General features: G+C 46.2%; 1 protein-coding gene across 2 annotated transcripts in view; it reads right to left on the reverse strand.

Annotated features, from left to right (window-relative positions):
* Positions 1-22,285, reverse strand: part of SLC7A1 (solute carrier family 7 member 1) — a 42,292-nt gene that overhangs the window by 6,701 nt on the left and 13,306 nt on the right. Inside the window, exons 2-10 of one of the 2 annotated variants that reach the window (XM_010200756.2) lie at positions 17,221-17,604; positions 13,050-13,208; positions 9,826-10,000; positions 8,258-8,382; positions 6,441-6,663; positions 5,495-5,634; positions 3,862-3,964; positions 2,170-2,381; positions 1,692-1,840 (exon numbers count right to left, since the gene is read on the reverse strand). In XM_010200756.2, the coding sequence (XP_010199058.1) occupies positions 1,692-1,840; positions 2,170-2,381; positions 3,862-3,964; positions 5,495-5,634; positions 6,441-6,663; positions 8,258-8,382; positions 9,826-10,000; positions 13,050-13,208; positions 17,221-17,590 (1,656 nt within the window). In that variant the 5' untranslated portion in view covers positions 17,591-17,604. Of the gene's footprint in view, positions 1-1,691; positions 1,841-2,169; positions 2,382-3,861; positions 3,965-5,494; positions 5,635-6,440; positions 6,664-8,257; positions 8,383-9,825; positions 10,001-13,049; positions 13,209-15,308; positions 15,391-17,220; positions 17,605-22,285 lie in introns of those variants that run through there. The other variant, XM_061993334.1, reaches the window with a different exon arrangement.

Below are 22,285 nucleotides of genomic sequence, written 5' to 3' on the forward strand. Positions count from 1 at the left end.
CAAAAACATCACAGGCCTTTGCTGACTTCAGCTTCACAAAAAAGCCCAACGTCACGCCATCAGAGAAAGGGGGTGGGCACACAAACTAGAAAGCAGAAGAAGAATCTTTTTCTTCTAAATTAGGCTTTGTCAAGTCAGTAGGGACAAATGAAATTTCCCTAGGCAGGTGAGTTTTGTACCCAGAGATTGCAGAAGTGATCTCTGAACTATTAATAGGCATCTCTGAGAGCTCTTGGTAGACTGGTAAGGTCTCTGAAGACCAAGGAAGGGAGACAAATTACCCATTAAGAAGAAATACAGAAAGACATCTGGGAAACAAACCAGTTAGCCTTGGATTCCCAGAGACTTTGGAGAAAAATCACTGAACAGTCAGGTTGTAAATGTCTCAAGGACAACAGGGGTATAAGAAATGGCCATTGCAGATTTAGCAGTGACAGGTCTAATCTTTTTTTTCCTCAGACAGGATAGTGGTCAAGGGTAAAAAATAAGAGGTAAAATACCCTGAGTGTCAGGCAAAGAGCGCTGCTCAGGAGCAAGTTCAGCAAATACAGTCTGGACAACACCTCCCCCAGCGTTGCTGCTCCTGGATATTTCTGTTTCCACTTGTGGGCCCATAACGCCAAGATGAGTTGTAAACACTACCTTGCACAACTCTGTGCAACTATTCAGCTATTAAAATCTGAGAATTTGCTGAAAGATTATAACTGAAAAGCAGTCAAAATGAGAGCAGTCTGGAGGATGGGATTAGAATCCAAAGCTAATTTAATAAATTGGAGAAACAGCCTGAATTTGATATAACAAAACATGACTTGCAGGATTACACCGGGGAAAAAATAACCAAACTTAGAAAGGACGGTGTGCTTGGATAGGGCAGGAAAATGATAGAGCTCTTTATATTTAAGGCTGCCATCCCTTAGTCTCCCTGGGGACTAAAGGTGCACTTCTCAGAGCCTTTCAGCAGTACTCCTTTGATGCTCACATATGAGCTTACTTCTTGGGTTCTCTCTCCTTCTGTATCCAAGATCTGATGTGGCACTTCAAATCCATCCCCTTTTCCTCTAGTCTCTGTCTCTTCCATATCCTATAACCCTCTGCTCTCCAAAGCACTGTCCTACCCACCCAGCCATATCTCCACACCAGGTTCTGCCCTCCCAGCTACTCCTTCACTCCAGCACCATTTACTTTTCTTTCCAAGTCCTTTATTGTCACCTCTGCTCTAATTCCACTGCTTCCCCTCCCGATTCTCTCCTCTGAGCTCTCAGCTAACCCTCTCAGCCCCTCTCTCTGTGCCAAATGTGCTTCTGCCTGGGGGGCATTGCTGGGCAGCGGGCTTGCCACAACGCTGCACCTGCCATGCTGCACTTGACAGCAAAGCATCTACACTCATATTTGAGGTTAGACACGGTGAGTGTGGGAAATCACACTCAGGTTGAGCTTGGTTCTGGTAGGACATCCCTCCGTGCAACGAGTGAAGACTACGAGAGGTTATAGTCACGTCAGCTGGAGAGTTCAAACCATCAGGAGAGTTCAAACCATCAGGTCTAGTGGCAGCTCTACATGGAACAGTTCACATCACGCCTATATTTTCTGCACATGCATTTGGCCAAGGCCCCACTTCTGACAGAGGCCAACAAGCACATCCTCCTCCAACCATCACCCCGGCAGCTCTTGCCTAGCTACAGGTCACTCACCTTAAAGGAGAGCTTTGTTTTGCTTTCAGGTTGCTTCCATATAATGAAGCTGACAAGGAGAATGAGGATGGCAGCAATAATCCATACAGCCTTTATCAGAACGCTTGGCTCAAGGGCAGTGAGGATACAGCTACCCACGATAAGGAAACCTGTGAACAGACACCAAAAGCTTACTGATTCTTTTTTTAGGAACAGGAAAGAAAAGAAAAACCCAAAACCACAAGTAGGCAAAGCAGAATCTGAAAGCTCATCAAACAAAACACAAATATAGGAAAAACCTACCTGCAAGAGAGAGGCCCTTCCCCCTGTATAGTCACATCCCTCACTTGTGGATTGCTTTTCAAGTCATGTATTTAATCTGTGGGTCTTTAGTTACTTTGGCCATTACAACAGCTCTTCAAAACCAGAGCAAGGAAGTGAGATTTTCCACCATGGCGAGTGCAAGTTGCTACCAGCTGGGTCACTGCCTGGTGCTTACCAATGATGAAGGTCGAGAAGTTCACCACTGAGCCAGAGAACTTGGAAGGGTCTGAATTTGGGGGACAAAGTATGGCCTTGAGGGAACATCTCTCCTCCTCCTCTGGCAGGAATCCAGCCTGTGACTCGCTGGTGCTCACAGACTCATTGTTATCTGTCTCCTCTGTTGTCCTGGCCATCTGGTATGCCAAATTAGGCTGCTCTGGCTGATACCTAGGAAAAGGGAAAGGAAACAAAGAGCATATTGGTTTGGCACAGGATGCCATTAATTTATAAGCCACACAGATAGTCATAGCTGCACCCCAGCTCACTGTAGCACCAGAGCAGGCCCCCATAACATCTACACCCTTCTGTTTCAGGGGAAAATGTGAGGAATACCAACATCATGGCATAAGCAAAGCTACAGCTTGGGTGTAATGTCAGTACAGAGGCAACCAAAGAACTCGACTTTTTTTTTTGTGGTCTATGTGGACAGCACTTCATTCAGCAGGGCCCTAATGTATAAACACGAGGATCTATAGAGAAAAATCCCTCTTCCAGCCTCAGCTCTATTTTACAGAAAGTTTTGCTGTTGACTCAGTCATAAGCCTGACTACAGGCAAGGGCTGTTTCAAAAGACACCTTAAAATCACTCCTATGGAGACGTGCTTGCAATGAGGGCTTCTGTGAAACACTGCAAATAGAGAAATGCAGTGAAAAACTTGGGTCTGGCCACAGCAGGGTAGTAGCGGCAGGATCCCACAGCTTTGGAAACAACTCGGCTGCTGCCTCATCAGGCAGCCAATGGGGCAGCCAAATCCACACGCACGCTGCTACAAGACGGGCTGTCAGCTCTGCAAACCTACGATGGGGAAAATGCCACACCATGGGTACAGCAGCCTGCAGAAATAAATTACAAAGCCATTTATAGCTGTACGGAGAAGAGGGGACCAGGAAATCAGAGGAAAAGCAAGAAGGGTAAGGAAAGTCATCAAGAATTTTCAGGGGGCAGGGTGGACAGCATAGGAACAGAGCAGTGGTATTACAGTACAGCACTGGCCCTTCACCTGCTGCAAGACAGTTCTTAGCTCAGCACATTTGCTACGAGCAGGTCAAAAACCTGCATCAGACTAAGTCACTGAGCACAAAGGTATTTTTCAGTAACGTGATCTTGAAAATACAGTCCTTGTGGATAGAGTGCTGTTGTCCATGAGTTGCCAAGCAATGAGGAGACTCAATTTTTAGCTTAGGTTAAGGAAGCTATGGGAGGTCATCTCTTCTAAAAGGCATGAACTAAGGCACCAATCCTTCAAATACATGCTCAGCTTTTTTGCTGCTGCTGCTAGACACTACCTTGAATCCCCTTTCAAAAGTCAGATGACCTGAAACTGTATCGCCAGTGGGAACAAGAGTGATGACAACACAAGCATCTGGGACCATCCATCTCTCATCCCTACCTGTTTGCACATCTCTCAGGGCACTCAGGGCCAACTGCAGCAGGAGTGGCGTGGACCAAGGGTTAACCAAGTTCAGAGGACCCCCTTGTAGATTCAACAAGCACAATCCCCTATAAGCTTAAAGAAATAAGTTCTTCATATGCTTATAGCTAGAGATGTTCATGGTTTTACTGGGTCCATGGAAACTATAAGGGCATTTGATCACTGTGTGGCTTTCTCTCTGTGTAGTACAAGAGAGGCTGCTTCTGCATCCATACCTCAGTACCAACACGCAGGCTGCCACCAAGGAGTAAGCCAGGAGGGTCCCGATGGACATGAGATCCACAAGATCTTTCAAGTCGAAGAGAAATGCCATAACAGCTGTAGGACAAGAGGGAGGTGAGAGAAGTAAGAATAAGTAACACAGCAGAACATGCACATCTCAGGAGAGTTAACAACTATGCAGCACAGCTGTGACTGTTGTTCGGATCTCATGGGAGCTCAAGCTCTCTTGAGACAAGAAGAAGCAAGACTAATAACCCCAGGCCTTGTAGGCTGTCCCAGTACTGCCTCATAGCTGGAACCAGAGGATCCCTTTACTACAGCAGGTGTCATGTTTGTCTCCTACGGATATGTTCACCCAGCTACCAGCAATCAGCAGGTGTTTAAACCACAGTCTCATTGCCAGAGTTCACCGGCACAGCTGCAGCACACCTAAAGCCACATTTGTCTCCTAGAAGCAGCTTGAGAGAACAGAGGACAGGCAGCACCTCACTCTGGTGTCTCAGCTTAACTAGGGCAAAACCAGCACACAATGAGACCAAGCATAAAGGAGGGCATCTTGAGGTAGATAGTCTGCCCCTCCTTAGAGATTTCCCTGCTTACACACCCTCACCACACAATCCCTGGTTGTATAGGCCTCTGTATAAAGGCCTTCAGAAAGAGAAGCAAGCAAGCAGAGGAGAGATGGTCCCAGATTTCATAGCTTTTCCCATAGCTGGTCCAGCCTGTCCTCAATCCATCACTTGCAGCCCAACAACCAACACAAACTTTAAGCTTAGCTGTCAAGCTGTGCCCCTGTAGCTGCACATGAGGTTTGGCCCTAGCCACCAACAGACCACTTTGAAGGGACCTGAAGGGACTGCAAAACGTGGGGTTTTTTTACTTTTTCTCTTTTTATCTCTGGTCTGGATCCAAGGACACCTGAAGAGGAAGTTGTGAAAGAAGCGGCAGAAGTGGAAGGGCTCCCCACCAAATGTGGCACATTCTTGTCCTGACAGCTCATTCTTCACTTGCAGCAGAAGGACAAGAGGAAGCAGCAAGGCTCTCCTCTTCACTAGGCATCACGGGGAAGGGGGTGGCTGGAAGAAGAGAGTAAGCTGCTGCTCCTCCTTGCTGCCTGGGAGGTTTAACTCTCATATTCCTGGGGACTGGGAGAGGGCAGGAGAGAACAGAACAGCTGCCAGCTGTGACTGATTAACAGACACCAGTGACACAGGGGCCATCTGCCTGTCTCTGGCTGCTCTGATGCCTTCTGCTGAGCTGCACCCAGAGGTGCCTGTGGCCAGGCCAGGCCAAGCACTGCAGGGATGCTGGGGCAGCCCCAGCTCCCACAGCACAGTCATTAGTTGTAAGGCCAGCAGAGCACCCAGCGAGCAGACGGAGACAAGTCTTGGCATGAGACAGGATGGCAGCAATGAGCTCTGAGAAAGAGGGACAGGCACAGTCAGCAGCTATTCCTGTTCACCCAGCCCTTCCAGGGCATGCTCCAGAAACCCAGGGCACCCCCTGGGATGTCCTACTGTGCAGCACATCCGATTAATGAGTTGGCCAGAGTCAGGCAGCATTATCTGCTCCTGGGATGAGCTTATGTCTCCTTTGCATGCATTCATGCAAGTCTTTGGATCCTACCTGCAATGGCCCCTGATGTCATTGTTGCAATTACTGGAGTTTTTCTCTTCTCGTTGACTTTAGCCAAAAACTTAAAGAGAAGTCCATCTTCTGCCATAGCATAAATTATCCGAGGCATCGGAAACATGGAGCCAAGGAGACTAAGGACACAAAATGGGGGAAATCATCTACTTACAGCAACTGCTGCTAAGCACAGGCACACAAATGAAAGCAAGTTAAGGCAGTACAAACACAGAACAGGTGGCTTTTGTTCACTTCAGCTTCTCCTTCAAGGGCTCCCTCCACACACCCATCTGACTGACAGCTGGCAACTGAGGTACAGCTCTAAGATTCTGGATCCCTAAACTTAGCCATGGGGAATGAAAACAGCCTGACTTTCAGGTAGCAAGAGAGCTGCAACTTCTGTGAGCCTCTATGAGTTGGTCATCTGAGTATGTCTAAACTGAGCTGAAACAATAGGCCTCCTGAGTGCAGGAGAAGATAAGATGCTGTGCCTCCAGCCTGCCCTGTCTCCCATCCAGATGGCTGTCCTGCAAGCAACCTGCAGACAGATGGCTGGTAAGCCCCATAAGCTCTGGAAGATGCACCGTGCACTACCTGACACAAGTCTGCTCCCCACCCAGCAGGCCACAACGTCTTGCAAGCAAGCCATCCTTGCACTGTCAAGATGCTTCCATGATTCAGTCACTTAATCCAGACTTACACTCTTACATCCAGACTTATTTACATGCTGGCACTGCCACTGCAATGAGAGTTTCTGAATTGATACCGCTCAGGTGCATCTCTGAAATCTATCACAGCATGACGCTGAATTTCATCCCTGGTCTCAGCTCACTTGAGCCAGGGGAAGGCAGTGAACGCAAAAGCCTGCCATACACCATTTTTTGAAGGAGCTGGAGACACATGTTGGCCTTGAGAGATGCAGAAAGGAAGAGCAGCGTCTCACCTGGTAGAGAGCGCGCACAAGGAACCGACAGCCACCGCATAGTTGGCTCCGTCCCAGCCCACGTACTTAAAGGCGTTGGGCAGAGGGCTGTTGGTGTCCAGCTGGTAGTAAGGCATCATGAGTGTCAGGGCAGCTGACACGCCAAAATAAGCCACGAAGCAGATGAGCAGGGATGCCACGATGCCAATGGGAATGGCCTTCTGAGGGTTTTTTACCTCCTCACCTAGAAGGAGGAAACGGAAACAACAGGTAAAGGAGGAGTGTGCAGGCGGGGGCACCGAGATGCTGCTTGGCTGTGATGCTGCTGATGGCTTGCACCATTCACTTCACGTGTCACAGCATGTTCACTTCCATGTCTGCTGCTCCTGTCACTCCTTCTGACAAGCCACAGTTCTGAAGGCCTTGTAAACTTGGGCACAGAAACAAAACAGATTTAAAACAGTCCCTTCCCCAACAAGGACTATTTTTGCCTCCAATTACCCCTACTATCCACCAGTGCTGCAGCCCCAAGAAGAGTCTAATGATCACAACTGATGAGAAAATAAATTACTGTGCAATTGCAGGGCAAATCCTTGGGTGCCCATTTCAGTTAGCATCTCCACCAGAACTACTACGCAGTCAACACAGCACCATAGGTGCCCAGATCCAGGGAAAAGACAGCCTTTGCACAGCATCTGGAAATCACACAGGTCTTTGAAAATCCCTCTTAAGAAAAAGGATTCCCTCCAACTTTTATGGAAAATTTTCAACAACCAAGTTGAGACAGTATGTAAAAAAACCCAACAATCTCAACATTCCAGCACTGATTAATTAGGAAATAGCTTTGAGTCTTCCCTGTCCTACAAAAGCTGCTCTTCTCTGACAGCAAAAGCTGCTGAGGTTTGTTACTTCAGAAGGACGAACTAATAAGCAGAGACCAATACACCTCTAAATCAAAGGCAGATGAATGTGCTCCTTCTCCAAGGAGAGGCCCTAGGACTGGCTGGAGTAATGGAGCCAACACTTCTCAAACTCCTTGGAACAAGAGGCAGTACTGCTTTCATCTGCCTTGTGATGGTTGCTTCCTCCCTCTGCTCCACCTTTTAAACAACTCAGTTCTTCCCAAACGTGAAATTAAGGATAATCCCTCCTTGCTGCAGGGAATGGAGGCAATTTCTTCTTAGCCACAAGAAATATGACAATGGTGATGACTTCTCTCTCAGAAGATCTCTGAACCTTTGGGGGTAAAAACTCGCCCTGTTTTTGAGACACAGCTTTAGGCTGCAGATGACTGCAGAGACTCCCCAGAATCTCCCTCTTTTCTCTGGCTCTCTAAATACTCCAAGTCAGTGGAGCTTCTGAAGGCACTGAAGAACCCTACCCCAGAATAACCTGTTGATTAAAGCATTATTTGGAGTTAGAGGTTCAAACTCATCCTATCCTGGGCCTTCCTTGTTTGTCTAACTAGAAAAGCTGGATGTGTTTTCATAGAATCATAGAATTGTTCATGTTGGAAAAGACCTCTAAGATCACTGAGTCTTGAGCTGGTTAGTGTCATCAGTGACCCACCATGAGACTGGGCCCTGCAGGGGAGGAAGGAAGCCTGTTTTGTAGGTCTAGCTGCCTGCCACAGCAGCTAGATACCAACACTCAGGGATTTGGACCCATTCAGCACTCGGACTGTTAAGAGTGGCTGAGCTAAAGGTATATTTTGAGGTTCGGGGGAATGATGAATGCAATGCCCCAAATGGCTCATTATCTGTGCCGTGCAATATTATGGAAAGTCAAGCCACCAGCATCGAGGTTTGTAACTGAAATGAAGACATCTTCCCTCTTACCTGTAGTAGCAATGCAGTCAAATCCCACAAAAGCATAAAAACACGTGGCTGCCCCTGAGAGGACTCCTTTCCATCCATAGGGCATAAACCCTCCGACACCGTAGAGGTTTTCTTCCTGTGTTTGACTAAAAGGCATGGCACTGGGTTAGGAGGCATCCTGCCTAGGTGGGAGTAACAAAACTATTCCTATAGCTCCTGACAACATCCAAAACTGGAAGCTGGAAAGAAAATGCTTTCCCTTTCATGTGTTAGCATATAAATACCGGGCAAAGTGCTAAGCTGTACCAACTGCTGAGCTTTGGGCTGGTCTGCAACAGCCTGAGGAATGCATGGAACAAAAATAGTTCAGAGTTTGCTCCCAGCCGCTGGTTTTTGGGAGCAGATAAAAATGTCTTGGCTAAGACAGGGAGAAAATAGCCCAAATACTCAAACATCTCTCCTAATATTATCGCATGTGTGAAGATACACATAGCCATTTCAACAGAAGCTTTTGAAAAAGCGCAATGTGTAATTCTGAAAGCTGAAGACTGAAAAACATGTAAACTGTCCACTTTTCACTTAAGATGGACACAGAAAAAGCATAGGTGAGTAGTCACCAGAGAGCAATGCACTCTCAGCTTCAAAATCCCCTGTGTCAAGCTCACACCCAAGCCATGCTGATGACCCTGAGGGAGGAGACGAGCTGGTATCTCTAATGCACAAAATGTTTCGCTGAGCTGCACCCAAAGCTCATCAAAGTCAACAGATAGACACATATTGATGCTAGTGCAATCTGGATCAGGAACCCAGATCCATGGGCCTGTGTTGTGTATAACATATCATAAAATCATAGAGTGGTAGGGGTTGGAAGGGACCTTTAGAGATCATCTAGTCCAACCCCCCTGCAGAAGCAGGTTCACCTAGATCAGGTCCTATAGGAACATATCCAGGCAGGTCTTGAAGACCTCCAAGGAAGGAGACTCCACACCCTCCCTTGGTAGCCTGTGCCAGGGCTCCCTCATCTGAACAGGAAAATAGCTTTTTCTTATGTTTAAATGGAACTTTGTGTTCCAGCTTCATTGCATTACCCCTTGTCCTGCTGCTAGATATCCTTCAGTACAAGTGACTTTGATCACTTTTTCAGCAAAAAGGCTTTCTAAAGATCAATTAAGGCAATTACAGTAAACCCTAAATTTGCAAGTCTTAGTATGCGTAAGCATCTGAACTCGTAGAAGCTGTGATGAGACTGAGATGAAAACTGACCTGTTATTTGCAGAAATGGCACAACCCAAGTCTGGATTACTCTGGAAATAATGATAAATTAAACCCCAGAGTGAGTTACAAAAATAGTAAGTGCTATGAGTCAAAGAGCTTCTGTTACACTTTAAAGCTATTGCACTAATTACTCTTAGCATGGGAATAGCAGTAGGGAAGGAGAGGGGACCTTTCCTATAGAAGCAACTTGTTTGCAGCAGGCTGAATTTTGCAGAGGCTCAATGAGCAGCTTGTACAAACACAAACTTGACCCCCTATAATCTTGCCGTTGAAATGCATCAATTTCAAAGCAGAGGAGAAAAGATCCAACCTACTTGTCTCTGTAAATGCTGTGGCTGATGTTGTAAATATCCTGTTCAGTCAGCTGCCAGTTTTTAATAGACCCTTTCACAAAGCCAGAGACCATGACGAAGCCGAGGACGAGGATGTTGATGCAGGTGAACACTTTGTTCACCAGGGCGGACTCCTTCACGCCAAAAATTAAAAGTCCTAGAGAAAAAAATGGCAGTCAGGTATTTTGCTACCAGCAGCAGGCACTGGGGTCTTGCAGAGGTACCCCAGCTCTGCTCATGCTGCGCCCTGACCAACTCACCACACCTCCCTTCTCCATAAAGCCAAGCAGCTCAGGTAGGTCAGGATTAACTCACCCAGAGGGAGGACCAGGAGTCCAGCCCAAACATTTCTACTGCAGGATGTGACACACCTTCCCACTCAGCGTGAAGTGCTTTGCTAACACAGCTAAGCTGCATCCAGTGCTTTAAATGCCAGCTCTGGTCACCTGGCGACGCTACGCTGTGCCAGCTAGACACAGCCTCAGAATCCACCCAGAGACTTGGAAAAAGCACTCCAGCTGCTTTTTTTCGTGAAGGAACACTGTCTTAGAGGTCTTGGCCACATGCAGAAGTTATGAACAACATTCATCTTTCCTTAGACACAGGGGAAAATATGAGTGGAGACTGAATTCAGGAGGGCAGCTACTTGAAGTGCTGAAGGCACAGATGAGGTGGCATCTTGGGAATTCTGCTCCCATTTAAATAAATGGAAGCTTTGCCAGTAGGTCAACAAGAGCAGGGCTTCCATCCATGGTCTTAAGAGCATTCATCTGAAGAAGAGCTTTGGCAACCAGCACCTGACTGAGGCACAGCTCAGCCTCTCAGAATAATCAGCTCTGGGAAATCAAGCTTGCTCTTTGGGTGTCTGATTTTCAAGAACCCAAACCTTTAACCCGAATCTAAGAAAGAGGCTGAGGGAGACAGTAAAACACTGCACATGGGCCTGAGGGAGAAGCACAACAGTGTGTCCTTACTACAACTCCAAGACACTTCAAAGAGAGAGAAGCATCATCTGCACTCAACTTTCCTTCTTTTAAAATAGGAAATAAGCCAGGACAGCCACATCAGGGAAGTGTTTCATAAAACTGCCCAGGAAAACTTATAAGGTACCTTGTAGAAATCTGAAGTTCAAGATACTGTGAGCAGAAATAAACTTGTAGTGCTGATATTTACGGTGCTAAACAAGTGTAAACTTGTAGTGCTAAAGCTGTTCATTTGGCAGTCTTTTGTAGAAAAGAATGGCTTACGTTCTTTTATTCAAATCCAGGAAATTTGCTCCATGCAGAGGAGTAAAAACATTGGTAATCTGCATAATTTTTGCCTTGGTAGTGTTGAAGTGAGGAGTTCTAAATTCTGTAAATTGGATCTGAGATGAAAGACCAAATTCTAATTTGAAACTAGAGCAATTTGTATTATATACAAATGAACAAAGAGGAAAATCTTTTCTCCCATTGAGATGTAATCCTGAAAACAGAGGGCTGCTGCTGCGGACTTCATCAGTCCTCAATATATAGTCCTAGATCCAAATGCAACCCTGGACACAAAAGTATCCCTTGCTTAAAAAGCCTGTTCCCATGAGAACAGCTCACACTGCGAGACAGCCATCCTGATTAAAGTAGGAAATGTCGGGATAACCTTGCTGGCATTACACTGTAGCTTCTGCCTTCTGGAAACCACAGAGAGGGGTATGAGAAGTGTGAGTTTTTTTTTTAGATCTGCTTAAATTTGGCAATGCTTTGCAAGATCAAGCTGAAGTAGATGTATCATAGAATAATAGAATCATAGAATGGTAGGGTTGGAAGGGACCTTTAGAGATCATCATCTAGTCCAACACCCCTGCTAAAGCACAGCCACTTAGATCAGGTCATATGGAAACATGTCCAGGCAGGTCTTGAAGACCTCCAAGGAAGGAGACTCCACACCCTCCCTGGGCAGCCTATTCTACTGCTCCCTCACCTGAACAGTGAAACAGTTTTTTCTTATCTTTAAATGGAACTTTTTGTGTTCCAGCTTCATTCCATTACCCCTTGTTCTGTTGCTAGATACCATCAACAAAAGGGATGTCTCAACCTCTTGACATCCACCCTTTAGATATTTATAAACGTTAATAAGATCTCCCCTCAATCTCCTCCAGACTAAACAGCCCCAGTTCCCACAGGCTTTCCTCATAAGGAAATTGTTCCAGTCCCGTGATCATCTTGGTGACCCTGCACTGGACTCTCTCCAGCACTTCCCTGTCCCTCTTGAGCTGAGGAGCCCAGAACTGGACACAGGACTCCAGATGAGGCCTCACCAGGGCATAGTAGAGGGGAAGAAGAACCTCCCTTGACCTGCTGGCCACACTCTTCTTGATGCATCCCAGGATGCCATTGGCCTTCTTGGCCACGAGGGCACATTGCTGCCTCATGGTTAGTTTATAGTCAGCCAGGACTCCCAGGTCTTTCTCTGCAGAGCTGCTCTCCAGCAGTTCGACCCCCAGCCTGTGCTGGGTTGTTCCTTCCCAGATGCAGGACTCTGCACTTGTCCTTGTTGAACCTCATGAGGTTCCTCTCTGCCCAAGAGGATGTAAGAGGATTTTAATATGTTACTATGTTTTAAAACCTTTCCAAATTCTGATCAAAGCCCTGGCACATTTTTAGGAAAAAAAAAAAAAAGAGGACCTAACTGTTTATCACATATTTATTCCTCTGTAGTTTTCAGCAATGAGTGAAAGATACAAGACCACATACATTTTTTAAAAACCTCAAAGCAGTGGTACATGAGGTTGTTACTGAGTCCCTTTCTTTTTCCCCTCACTCTCCTGGCTCGAGGCACTGAAAACTGGCAGATTATCAAAGGGGGAATATGGTTGATAAAACAACAGAGTCAAATTCTTGTGTAATAGGATTTCTGGAGGGAAAGATTAAACTTCCATACCTGATTGAGGATAACAAGACATCTTTTCTTCCTTATGTAAAATTTCATGGAAGGTTTTAAAAGTGTCTTGAAAAGTATTGAGAATGCTCCCTTCTAACTGAAGACCCTGCAAACAGGCTACGCCCTGTGTTATCTCCACGGCAGCTGTATAAGTCAATCCAAAGCTTGTAGCAAAGAAAGGAACTTTAATATGTTGTCTAAAATAAATCAGGATTTTGCTCCTATTCCAAAAGCAAGCAGTGAAATTACAGAAGGAGGTCCAAGACTGACAAACCCCTCCAAGGCTTTACCTGTTAGGATGATGATGATCACCACAGCGAAGATGTCTGGGTACTTTGCCAGCACCCCAGGAGCATCCATTGTCATGTGTTTTTTACAAAACTCTTCAATGTGCTGGCCTATGATTTCATCAAACGTTGCGCTCCAGGCCCTGGCCACGCTGGAGGTTCCTGCCAGAGGACAGAAAGGACACAGATCACCCTTCGTGGCTGGCACATGTTCCAAACTGCAGACACCTTGCAAGGCTTTTGGACATGGAGGGGTCCTTGCAGGTCCTTCCTTGGCATCTGCTTTGACAGTGGGTCTCAGACTCATGCTCAGCTGACAAGATAAAACAAAGCTTTGTTTTGGCTTCTTCTGGCTTCAACTTCACCTTAGATACTGCCTAGATCAGCATCTTCCTTACACTCCCAGCAGCCTGAAGTTCCTTCAACTTCATTTCTGCTACTAGAGATCTAAGTGTTGTGCTGGCTGAAGCTCCTGGCAGCCCTGGGTGGGCGACTGCAGCCCAGGCAGGGGGACCTTACAGAAGCCAGCTAGGGTATGCTGAGACACCACAGGCTGGACCACACCACTCACCCTGCTCTGCACTCCAGCAACATGCAGGTCTGCTTCTACCTCCACTGCTACAACATCCAAGTAGGATAAAGACTCGGATATAATTGAACATGTTATGTGAGTGTAAGCAATGTTGGTGATCCCATCAAGCAGAGTGACTCCTGCTTGTAGGTAGGGCTTAGACTTCCCCTCTCTGGGCCCAGCATTTGTTGCTGGGAAATGTCACACCTTGTTGGCATGACCTTGCAGTCTTCTGGAAACCACAGAGGGGTTCCCAATCAGCAAATCACACACAGTTTGTCAAGGTGAGGACTGAACCTGGGGTCTCATGGCCAACAAGTCTGAACATTGGGCCAGAAGAGTCATTTCAGAGAGCTGAAATAGTAACAGTGAAGAGCTATGGGCAGACAGGGACAGCACTGTTTAAAATAAGTAGGTGTGGGTAACAGTCAACTTCTTCCTCTCTTGCGTAAAAGCAGCTGTCATTATACTCCTCATGTCTTATATGGTACACTATATATAACAGTATCTAATTGCACGATATAATTACTACTGTACACAATTACCTAGTTAAAAAAAGAAAGAGGTTGGGTTTGATTTTGGTTTGCAGAGCAGTTCCTCAGAGGATGCTGCCAGGGGCCCCTTTCTACCTGGAACAGTTTGTCCTGACACACTCACCTGTGGGTGGGTGTTCAGGTCCCAACTCTGGCACCTACAGTCATGTCAGTGTCCATGCTCTCCTGCAGCCAAATCCTCTGCAGCAGCGATGGGCAGCACCTCTGCAAAGCTGGGAATGCTCACTGCCCCAGTCCAGCTTTGCAACAGTGTAAAAATAAGCTAAACTCTACTCTTCACTGAGACAGCCAAGTGTACAGTGTAAAAGCTGTTAAAGATCTGGGAAATCAGTGCCACCACTTCCACCTTGAAAAACTCCAAAAGTTACTGTATGCCACATTACAATTTTTCAGCTTAACTTTGGCACAATTTGAGGGAAGAGACTGTTTCTTTAGTGATTTTTTTTTTGTCCTGGCTCTAATAATTGTTCTAGGACAGGAAGAACCAGCTCCTACATGTGCTGTGTTAGATGCCAGTTGCTTCAATGCCAGTTCTGTGTAACTTATCAGCCACTTAATCCCAAACTCTCTGTAACCAACAGCCTTGAGTGAGGGGGAATCTGACATCCTTCCAACATCACAGATATCTGAGTATCTTACTGTTGCTCGAGAGCAGGGTGAAAAGACATCTTGCTTGTATCCAAAAGGATTTAGTAGGTTTGGTCAGCATAACCTTGCCAGAGTGAGCTGGCTGCTGCTCACAGCAGATGGCTCCCAGGAGGGCGGCCGAGCTCAGGCACAGGATAGGGGGTCACTGCCTGGCCCAGGAAACCCCAGCAGCACCTACGCACCATGGATGTGCTTACTCACCCTATTACCAGCAGCTCCCACCAGTTTCTAGCTTCCAAACTGCTTCCCACAACCTGGCACAGTTCCCCAAACACACAGCATCCCAGAAGAAAATTCACACCAGATCCTGGTCCTGGACACCTTCTCCCCTCTGTCTAGGCCATGATCCATCAGTTGCACACTCAGTTTTGCTCATCACCCACCTCCAAGACCCCACACCAGTCTTCTCCCACAGCAACTCACTTCCATTAACGACACGCTATTGGCCACCCCGGGACCCCAGGATTTCTTTTTCCACTCCCACAATACCTTCTGAACAGATGTCTGAGAATCTCAGCGTGAAAACACCAACTTGGCCAACTCCCCTTACAGATGCAGCTCCCACCATCCTGTCTGGTTTCAGTGGCACTACTTGGCATTTTCTGCAGCACGACTGAGAAAAAAGATTGGCTTTCTGCCTCTCTCAGCACCCCCCCCCCCTTCTCCAAATGGCAGCATATGCCTGACAACATATCTTTCTCCTCCACACCCCTGAAGCTGCTGGGAGTTGTCCTCACGCCCAAGAGGGACAATTAGCATGGGGAGAAAGGCTGGGTAAGATAAAGAGACTTGCTATAGCTCACATCCTCCCCCAGTTGTTTTTCCTGCTTAGCCATCCTTCCCCCCAAATTGAGGAAGCCAGTTGCAAACACTCATTTTCATCACAGGTTTGAATTTAAAGTAACAAAGTTGTGTTTGAACACATTCATGGATTACATTTACTTATTTTTTACTGAATTTTCTGCCTTGTGGTAATACACTGAGCAGCCAATTCTGAAATAAAAAGTGAGGCAGTGCTTTAAATCCCATTATGGGAGGATCAAAAAAACAAACAAAAAAGTATGTCAGCCTCAGCCTTTTCATTGTGCGTTTGCAGGATCAGGTCTTGGGACAGCATCCACAGCCATGACAGTCATTTTGGTTGCCCAGTGCAGTGGCAGGAGTGGCCACATAACTAACTAGATGAGGACCATGGAGGAGATGATTTTTCATTACCCTTCTAGAACAGAAGATAAATCACAAGAAATCTGTTGCTTTTTTTCTACATGTAGCCTAAGCATTTTATAATTTTAAGCATTTTATTCCATTTTAGAAGTCTGGAGGAAATTATATGCCTACTTTTTAAAAAAACCTATTTTTACCCTCTCCTTGCAGTGAGCCTGATTCATAAAAGAACTGCAGGACCCAGATTTCCTAAAGAGATGAGCTTAATTTACTCTGGCTTTTCATCCTTTCATTTCTTATTAAAAACAAGAGAAAAAAAAAAGGAAAAGGTTTCAGGTAGCACACAGAGCAAGGCCAGCACCATCTCAGACAAGCAGTTACTATGTCACTGTATCATTCATGATGTGCTCTTACTCTGTGTAGCACCATGGAAACTAATCTTCAAGGTAACACCTTCACATCCCATAAAATGCATTTAAAATAAAACTAACCATCTCTTTAATAATGTAGCATAACATCAGTTTTCATTTTAGCTAGGAAGTCTTTGCTCTCAACTGGCAAGTTGGCTGCAGCCTTAACAGGCGTGACAATCAGCATGCCCAGGATGTGCTTGGAAAGATGCAAAGTGTGGCTTAGTTGCAATGTATCAGCTGAGTTGTACACTGCAAGCTCTTAGCTTGATACAAGGCCTCTCCTAGTGGGAGTCAAGGGCTTAGAAGGGATTTGCTTTGGACGTTTCAGAGACTCTGAACCTGCGAGATCATCCTGAACTTAATCCTGCAGCCATTCAAAACACAAAACTCTGATCTGCAGATACTCTAAGAAGTCTCAAAGGGACCAAGAATTAACCCTGGATCAGCGAGGAGTACAGATGCTGCTGTATAAAAGCATCCTTCCATCAGCAGCTTGTTTCTCAGCAGAGGATACACAGTTTTGCTCCCTGGCAAGTGTGCAGCAGCCAGGGGACGCCCAAGGGATGACACAGATTCAGACAAAGTCACAGCAGCAATAATCCAGCTTCTCAGAACAAACCCTCAGTCCACACCACTCACCTCACCGACTGACAGGAACCGCCAGTGCTGTGCCCTGCAGAAGTGTCCCGAACTCCTCGGTGAGTGCAAGAGTGCAACATCTATTTTGTGACAGCAATGCAGGTGCCCAAAGAAGGCTGATCTTACAAACCAGGCTACCATGCTGGACTAAAGCAAAGGCTTCGCAGCACACCTGCCACACTTACCGATAACATAGGAGAGGATTAAATTCCACCCTGTGATGAAGGCCCACAGCTCACCCACGGTCACGTAGCTGTAGAGATAAGCCGATCCCGTCTTAGGAACTCGAGCCCCGAATTCTCCATAGCAGAGTCCCGCCAGCACAGAAGCCAAGGCAGCAATCAGGAAGGAGATAACAATAGCAGGTCCTGCGTTTTCCCGTGCCACTGCTCCAGCCAGTACATAGACACCTGCACCCAAAGTGCTGCCTACACCCAAAGCCACTAAGTCAAACGTGTTGAGGCATCGTGAGAGCCGACTGTCTTCTCGAGTGCAGTCCACGTTTTTCCGGCGAAGAAGTTGGTTTCCAAAATTGACAATTTTCTGACACTCCATCTTTGTGTTTGGGCCTGCAAGAAAGATGCTGACATCATGACCTGGACCAGGATACCCCCCAAACAGTATCACTGCACAGATACGCTGCTACAGCCCCGGTACACTGCAACAAATAAATCTTCCCACCTTCCACATGGCAAAATGTCTCCTTTGGCATTTTGTCCAGGCTTAGCACGGGGAATTAAAACAGACAAAACCAAAGCATTTTCTGCTTCCTGCTCTCAGTCATGCTGCAAAGCCCATGTGTTCTGGTAAAGATGTGGCACGCCAGCCCAGCTCCCAGCCTGCTCCACAATCACCCAACCCACAGACAAGTGGGCAAACCAAAAGTGGAAAGCCTGTCTTACAGATTTCCAAGCAGATTTCCTGGTCTGTCAATTTAGCAACAAAAAGACATGCATATAAATGTACTTAAATAGTTTTTTTAAGTCTCGGGGTGAACTAAGAAGTGAGCATTACACCCCAGAATAAGGCAGCACACATGCTCCTGTTCCAAGGGCACAACAAAACCACACACTGCAACCACTGACACCATCTGTAATCAAACAAGCCTGCTGGGACATCTCCCCTATCTCAGCTCCAGCCACAAACAGTAGCACAGGCTGCTGTTGCCTGCAACTCCGCAGGCTGAAGCAGATACAAGTTAGGAAAAATGACACATAGAATCAAGTTTCTTTAACTTGGCTAAGCTGAGGCAGATGTTTCACATTTGCAACAATCTAAGGGAGAGCACACCAAGGCTCCCTGAACTTCCCTGCCCCTCCAGGACAGAACCACTGCAAGACAGAGGTGTGAAATGAAACCATGGGCAGAGTTTCCGGCTGTGGTTTCATTTTGGCGTCTTCACTATTCCTGTGTATGACCCTGCTGGCACCACCAGATAGTGGCATGCAACAGCTTCTGCATGCAAGTAGTTCAGGTGCAGCTCCTTTGCTTGAAGCATTATGATGGGGTTTGCTGTAGGGTAAGGCAAACCTCTCTCTTTGGACAGATCCCTTAGGAAACCCTTCTGGAGCTTCTCTTCTCATGAGACATGTATTTTGCAGTGCTACACCATGGGAATATTTTGTTATGCAATTCATCATGCCTACAAATCCATCCATCCATCGGCATCTACCTGACACAGACACTAACAGCACTCAGTAAAATCTGCCATCAGTGAAGCCAGTGTGACTGGCAGTGGGGTCAGCTCCTCAAGGACATCTGTGAAACAAACGTCAGTAGGGAGCCTGTCCCGTTGACATTTATGTCCTTGGACAGCCTGGATCCTTGTCTTCAGAGAGCAGCTAGTGAGCTCCTTCTCATAGCATTGCCTGAATCCAGGAGCACAGCATTAGAAGGAACTTTTTACAGTTTTTACACTGCCAAGTCCAGCCCCAGTTGGCACAGGCACCATGGCATAACATCAGGCCTTCCCTAAAAAATATCTACGTGCCTTATCTCCACTGCTGGAAAGCTCCAACAATGTTCCGGCTACAGCAGGCAGCATTTACTCACATGGTCTTGCGCCAAGAAAGGCCTTTCCCCACTCAGGTGCTTACCCCAGTGTACCTGTAGAGATCACTCATAAACCTCTCAGCCTTCATTTTGCAAAGGCAAGCGATCCAAGCCCCAAAGACATGGCCAGTCCCTTGCCCTGTCTGCAACTGTTCACCTCTCAATCACCCTCTGATCAACACTATATTCCATTAGCACCCTGCTACTTGTTGCACCACCAGAAGAAGCAACAAGAGCATCCCAAGAGCTATTGCTAAGAACTCCTCTGAGTATTTCCTCTACCAGTGTCTGTTTTCCTCTCCTAGTCCCTAACTTCTCACTAAAAACCCTTTTGCAACTGTGCCAGTTTCCTACTAGTCCTCATCTTCTTAAACAACTTCCCGAGTGGCACTGCATCAAAAGCTTTACTTGAGTCAAGCTATCATTCTTCTCTTTAAAGCAAAAAACCCAACAGTCTCCCACCTTCCCTGTGCCTCTGATCAAATGAAACTGTCTGATACATATACCAGTCTCTCACAGGTGAACTCACACTGTCACTCTTCTCCACTGGGCACCACACCTCCTTCTTTGACAGAGGTTTCACTTTGCTGGTTCACTGTCGTTTTCATGCCCTGGTTCTTTTGGATTACCTGTCCCTTACCCTCCTCTTCTGAGTATTGCTCCCACTGGCTGTAGCCATTTCCCTGAGCCCACACACCATCCCACCTTGATCCCAGTATCAACATCCTCATTCACAATTTGGCAGTCAAGATAATACAATGCTCTCCACAGACAGGATGTTTCCATAGGATCTGCTGGATTACTCCTAATTCATATACACAGAAAAACACATACAAAACTAAAGCAGTGTTGGAGAACTTGTTGAAGGCATGTTTCTCACCTTGAACAGGCCTCCAGTGGTAGAAATCCAACACTTGCAACAAGCTCCAAGAAGCTTTGAAGGTCCCTGCAGAGCCACACTCCAACCAAAGATGACAGTCAACCTAAGCCAGAGTAACAGAGCTGGCACTAACAACAACTCACCATGCTTTTACAAACTGATTTGGCTCCAGGCCCTAAAAATCAACACTATGAAAGACCTGCATTCAATGATTTAATGCCCATTAGCATTTCTATTTGGAGCATGAATACTTTAAAAGTGCATGTGACAGAATCATAAATTGATTCTATGACTCAAGTAAATGTTTGGCCCACAGCTCCTGGAGCACACAAACTTCATCTTATCAGGAAGAACCTACACCTGAGGATGCTGCAGGGGCATTGGTAACATCCCAACACTGAATGGGTGCTCAGCCTGCAGAAACAGCTACTCCAGGATAACCTCCCGTGTGAGATGCGTTGTGCAGACATCTGATTCACAGAAGCAACCGCTCTGCTCTGCGAATCTACAGCTGTGTTACTTGCTCATGTGGACACAGTCTACAAGGATGAACACCATCTTCTATCTCAGACTGCATCCTGTAGCTCCAAGAAGCCCCAGCCTGAGAACTACACTGCACTATTAAGCCCTAAGTCAGCAGTAAGGCTTTAAAATGTGGGGTTTTTTTTTCATTACTTACAGAAAAGGAGAAAGGCTCTTTTATTTAGGTGCAATGCTGGACTGAGACATTCACTTTCCAATGAACAATACCTTGTATACCAATATAGGAACAGTGGTGTACATTGCACACTAACATAAATAGTATGCTGAGAATAATTTGCAGGCAGAAATATTACTAAATGCAATTACAGTATGATCAAGTGAGATCAGTACTTCATCAGCTCTGGGTAAAACCCAGTGTGAAAGGTAGGAAAATACATGCTAAGAAACTTAATTGAGTCAGCTATTAAATACAGTGCTTTAATTTTGTTACCACAGTGTCAACTAGAAAATCAAAAATTCTCTTCACTTTTCCAAGACAGTTCTCATGGCCCTGGCTCAAACCCCTTTCTCTTGGCCTTATGTCCATCCTCCTACTATGAGAAAGTAATTACAACTGCAGTAACAAGGCTGAGGATTTACAAGTCCCACCATGTCAGGAATTGCCTCTTCCACCAACAGCTCTCAAACATACTCCCAAGACACATTGATTTAGACTAATGAAAGACAGGTTTTAGGCCAGTCTCATCAAAACCTCATTTGATGAGCCATGTAAATTCACAACACACAGAGAGAGGGAAAAATATCTTCTCCCTTCAGTAGGAAGACAGATCTCTCTACTTAAGTGCATTCATATATCAGTTACTCACAGAGCCTCCTTCCCACTCAGATCTTACCCAAACCCATGTCAGCCAGGATTCCTTTCAGCTGGACATCTGCCCAGCTCTCCAAAGCAGGGACAGGGTGGTCCTGAACTCTCAACTGGGGTAAGGTGACGAGTCCTGCACTGGAGCACTCATGAATTTCACTGTTTTCCAGGACAACACAAGTTATGGGCTTTGCTTAACTGCCACCAGATGGAGAGATACCACTGATGCATGCATCCTATGAAGACTACAGCGACAGGACTGACTCATCCACCCTGTGCAGTGATCATGCTGGTTTACATTCAGCCCAGAGACTCAGAAAACAGGGAGGATCTCAGCGCTGTGCACTAAAAAAAAAAAACCCCAAACCACTACAGAAGATAGAAAAAAAGCCCACCAAAATAAAGAAATCCCTGCCATAAACTACAGCCAACTATGAGCAAGATACCCACGGGAGATGTGTTAATGGATTTATTTTCCAAAGACAGTGTGAAAGCCGAGACCAGTTTGACACGGAATCAAAGTCTGGACTCCAGGACAAACACAGCTTTATTCTGCAGTACAGAAACATCAAGAAATGCCAGAGGACTGGCAAAGAATTATTTACTTCTTGCTAAGTCAATATTTATAGCAAGGTTTCGATATTCAATTGCCTGAACAGAGGAGTTAGAAGCAGCACAGAATAATACAGGAAAGTCACTGATGAAGCTACTAATAAAGACATAAAATGGAAAGCAAGTAGGGATATGGCCCATCTCAGTGAGATGCTGAGCCATGAGCCAGGAAGGTCTGCAGAAAGCCCCTAGCCCACATGGACTCCTGCAGCTGAGCTGGACCAACTACAGGGGAATACTGGAGAAGTTTGGCAGAGATCTTGCTGAATCATTTCACCCTGTGTGAGGCCACAGGTCCAGGCCTCCCCCAACCCCAGTGACTTACACGTTATTTTGTGTTCCTCAAGCTTTGCACCTC

The sequence above is a fragment of the Colius striatus genome, chromosome 1 (assembly GCF_028858725.1).
Source record: "Colius striatus isolate bColStr4 chromosome 1, bColStr4.1.hap1, whole genome shotgun sequence".
NCBI classification, from domain to species: domain Eukaryota; kingdom Metazoa; phylum Chordata; class Aves; order Coliiformes; family Coliidae; genus Colius; species Colius striatus.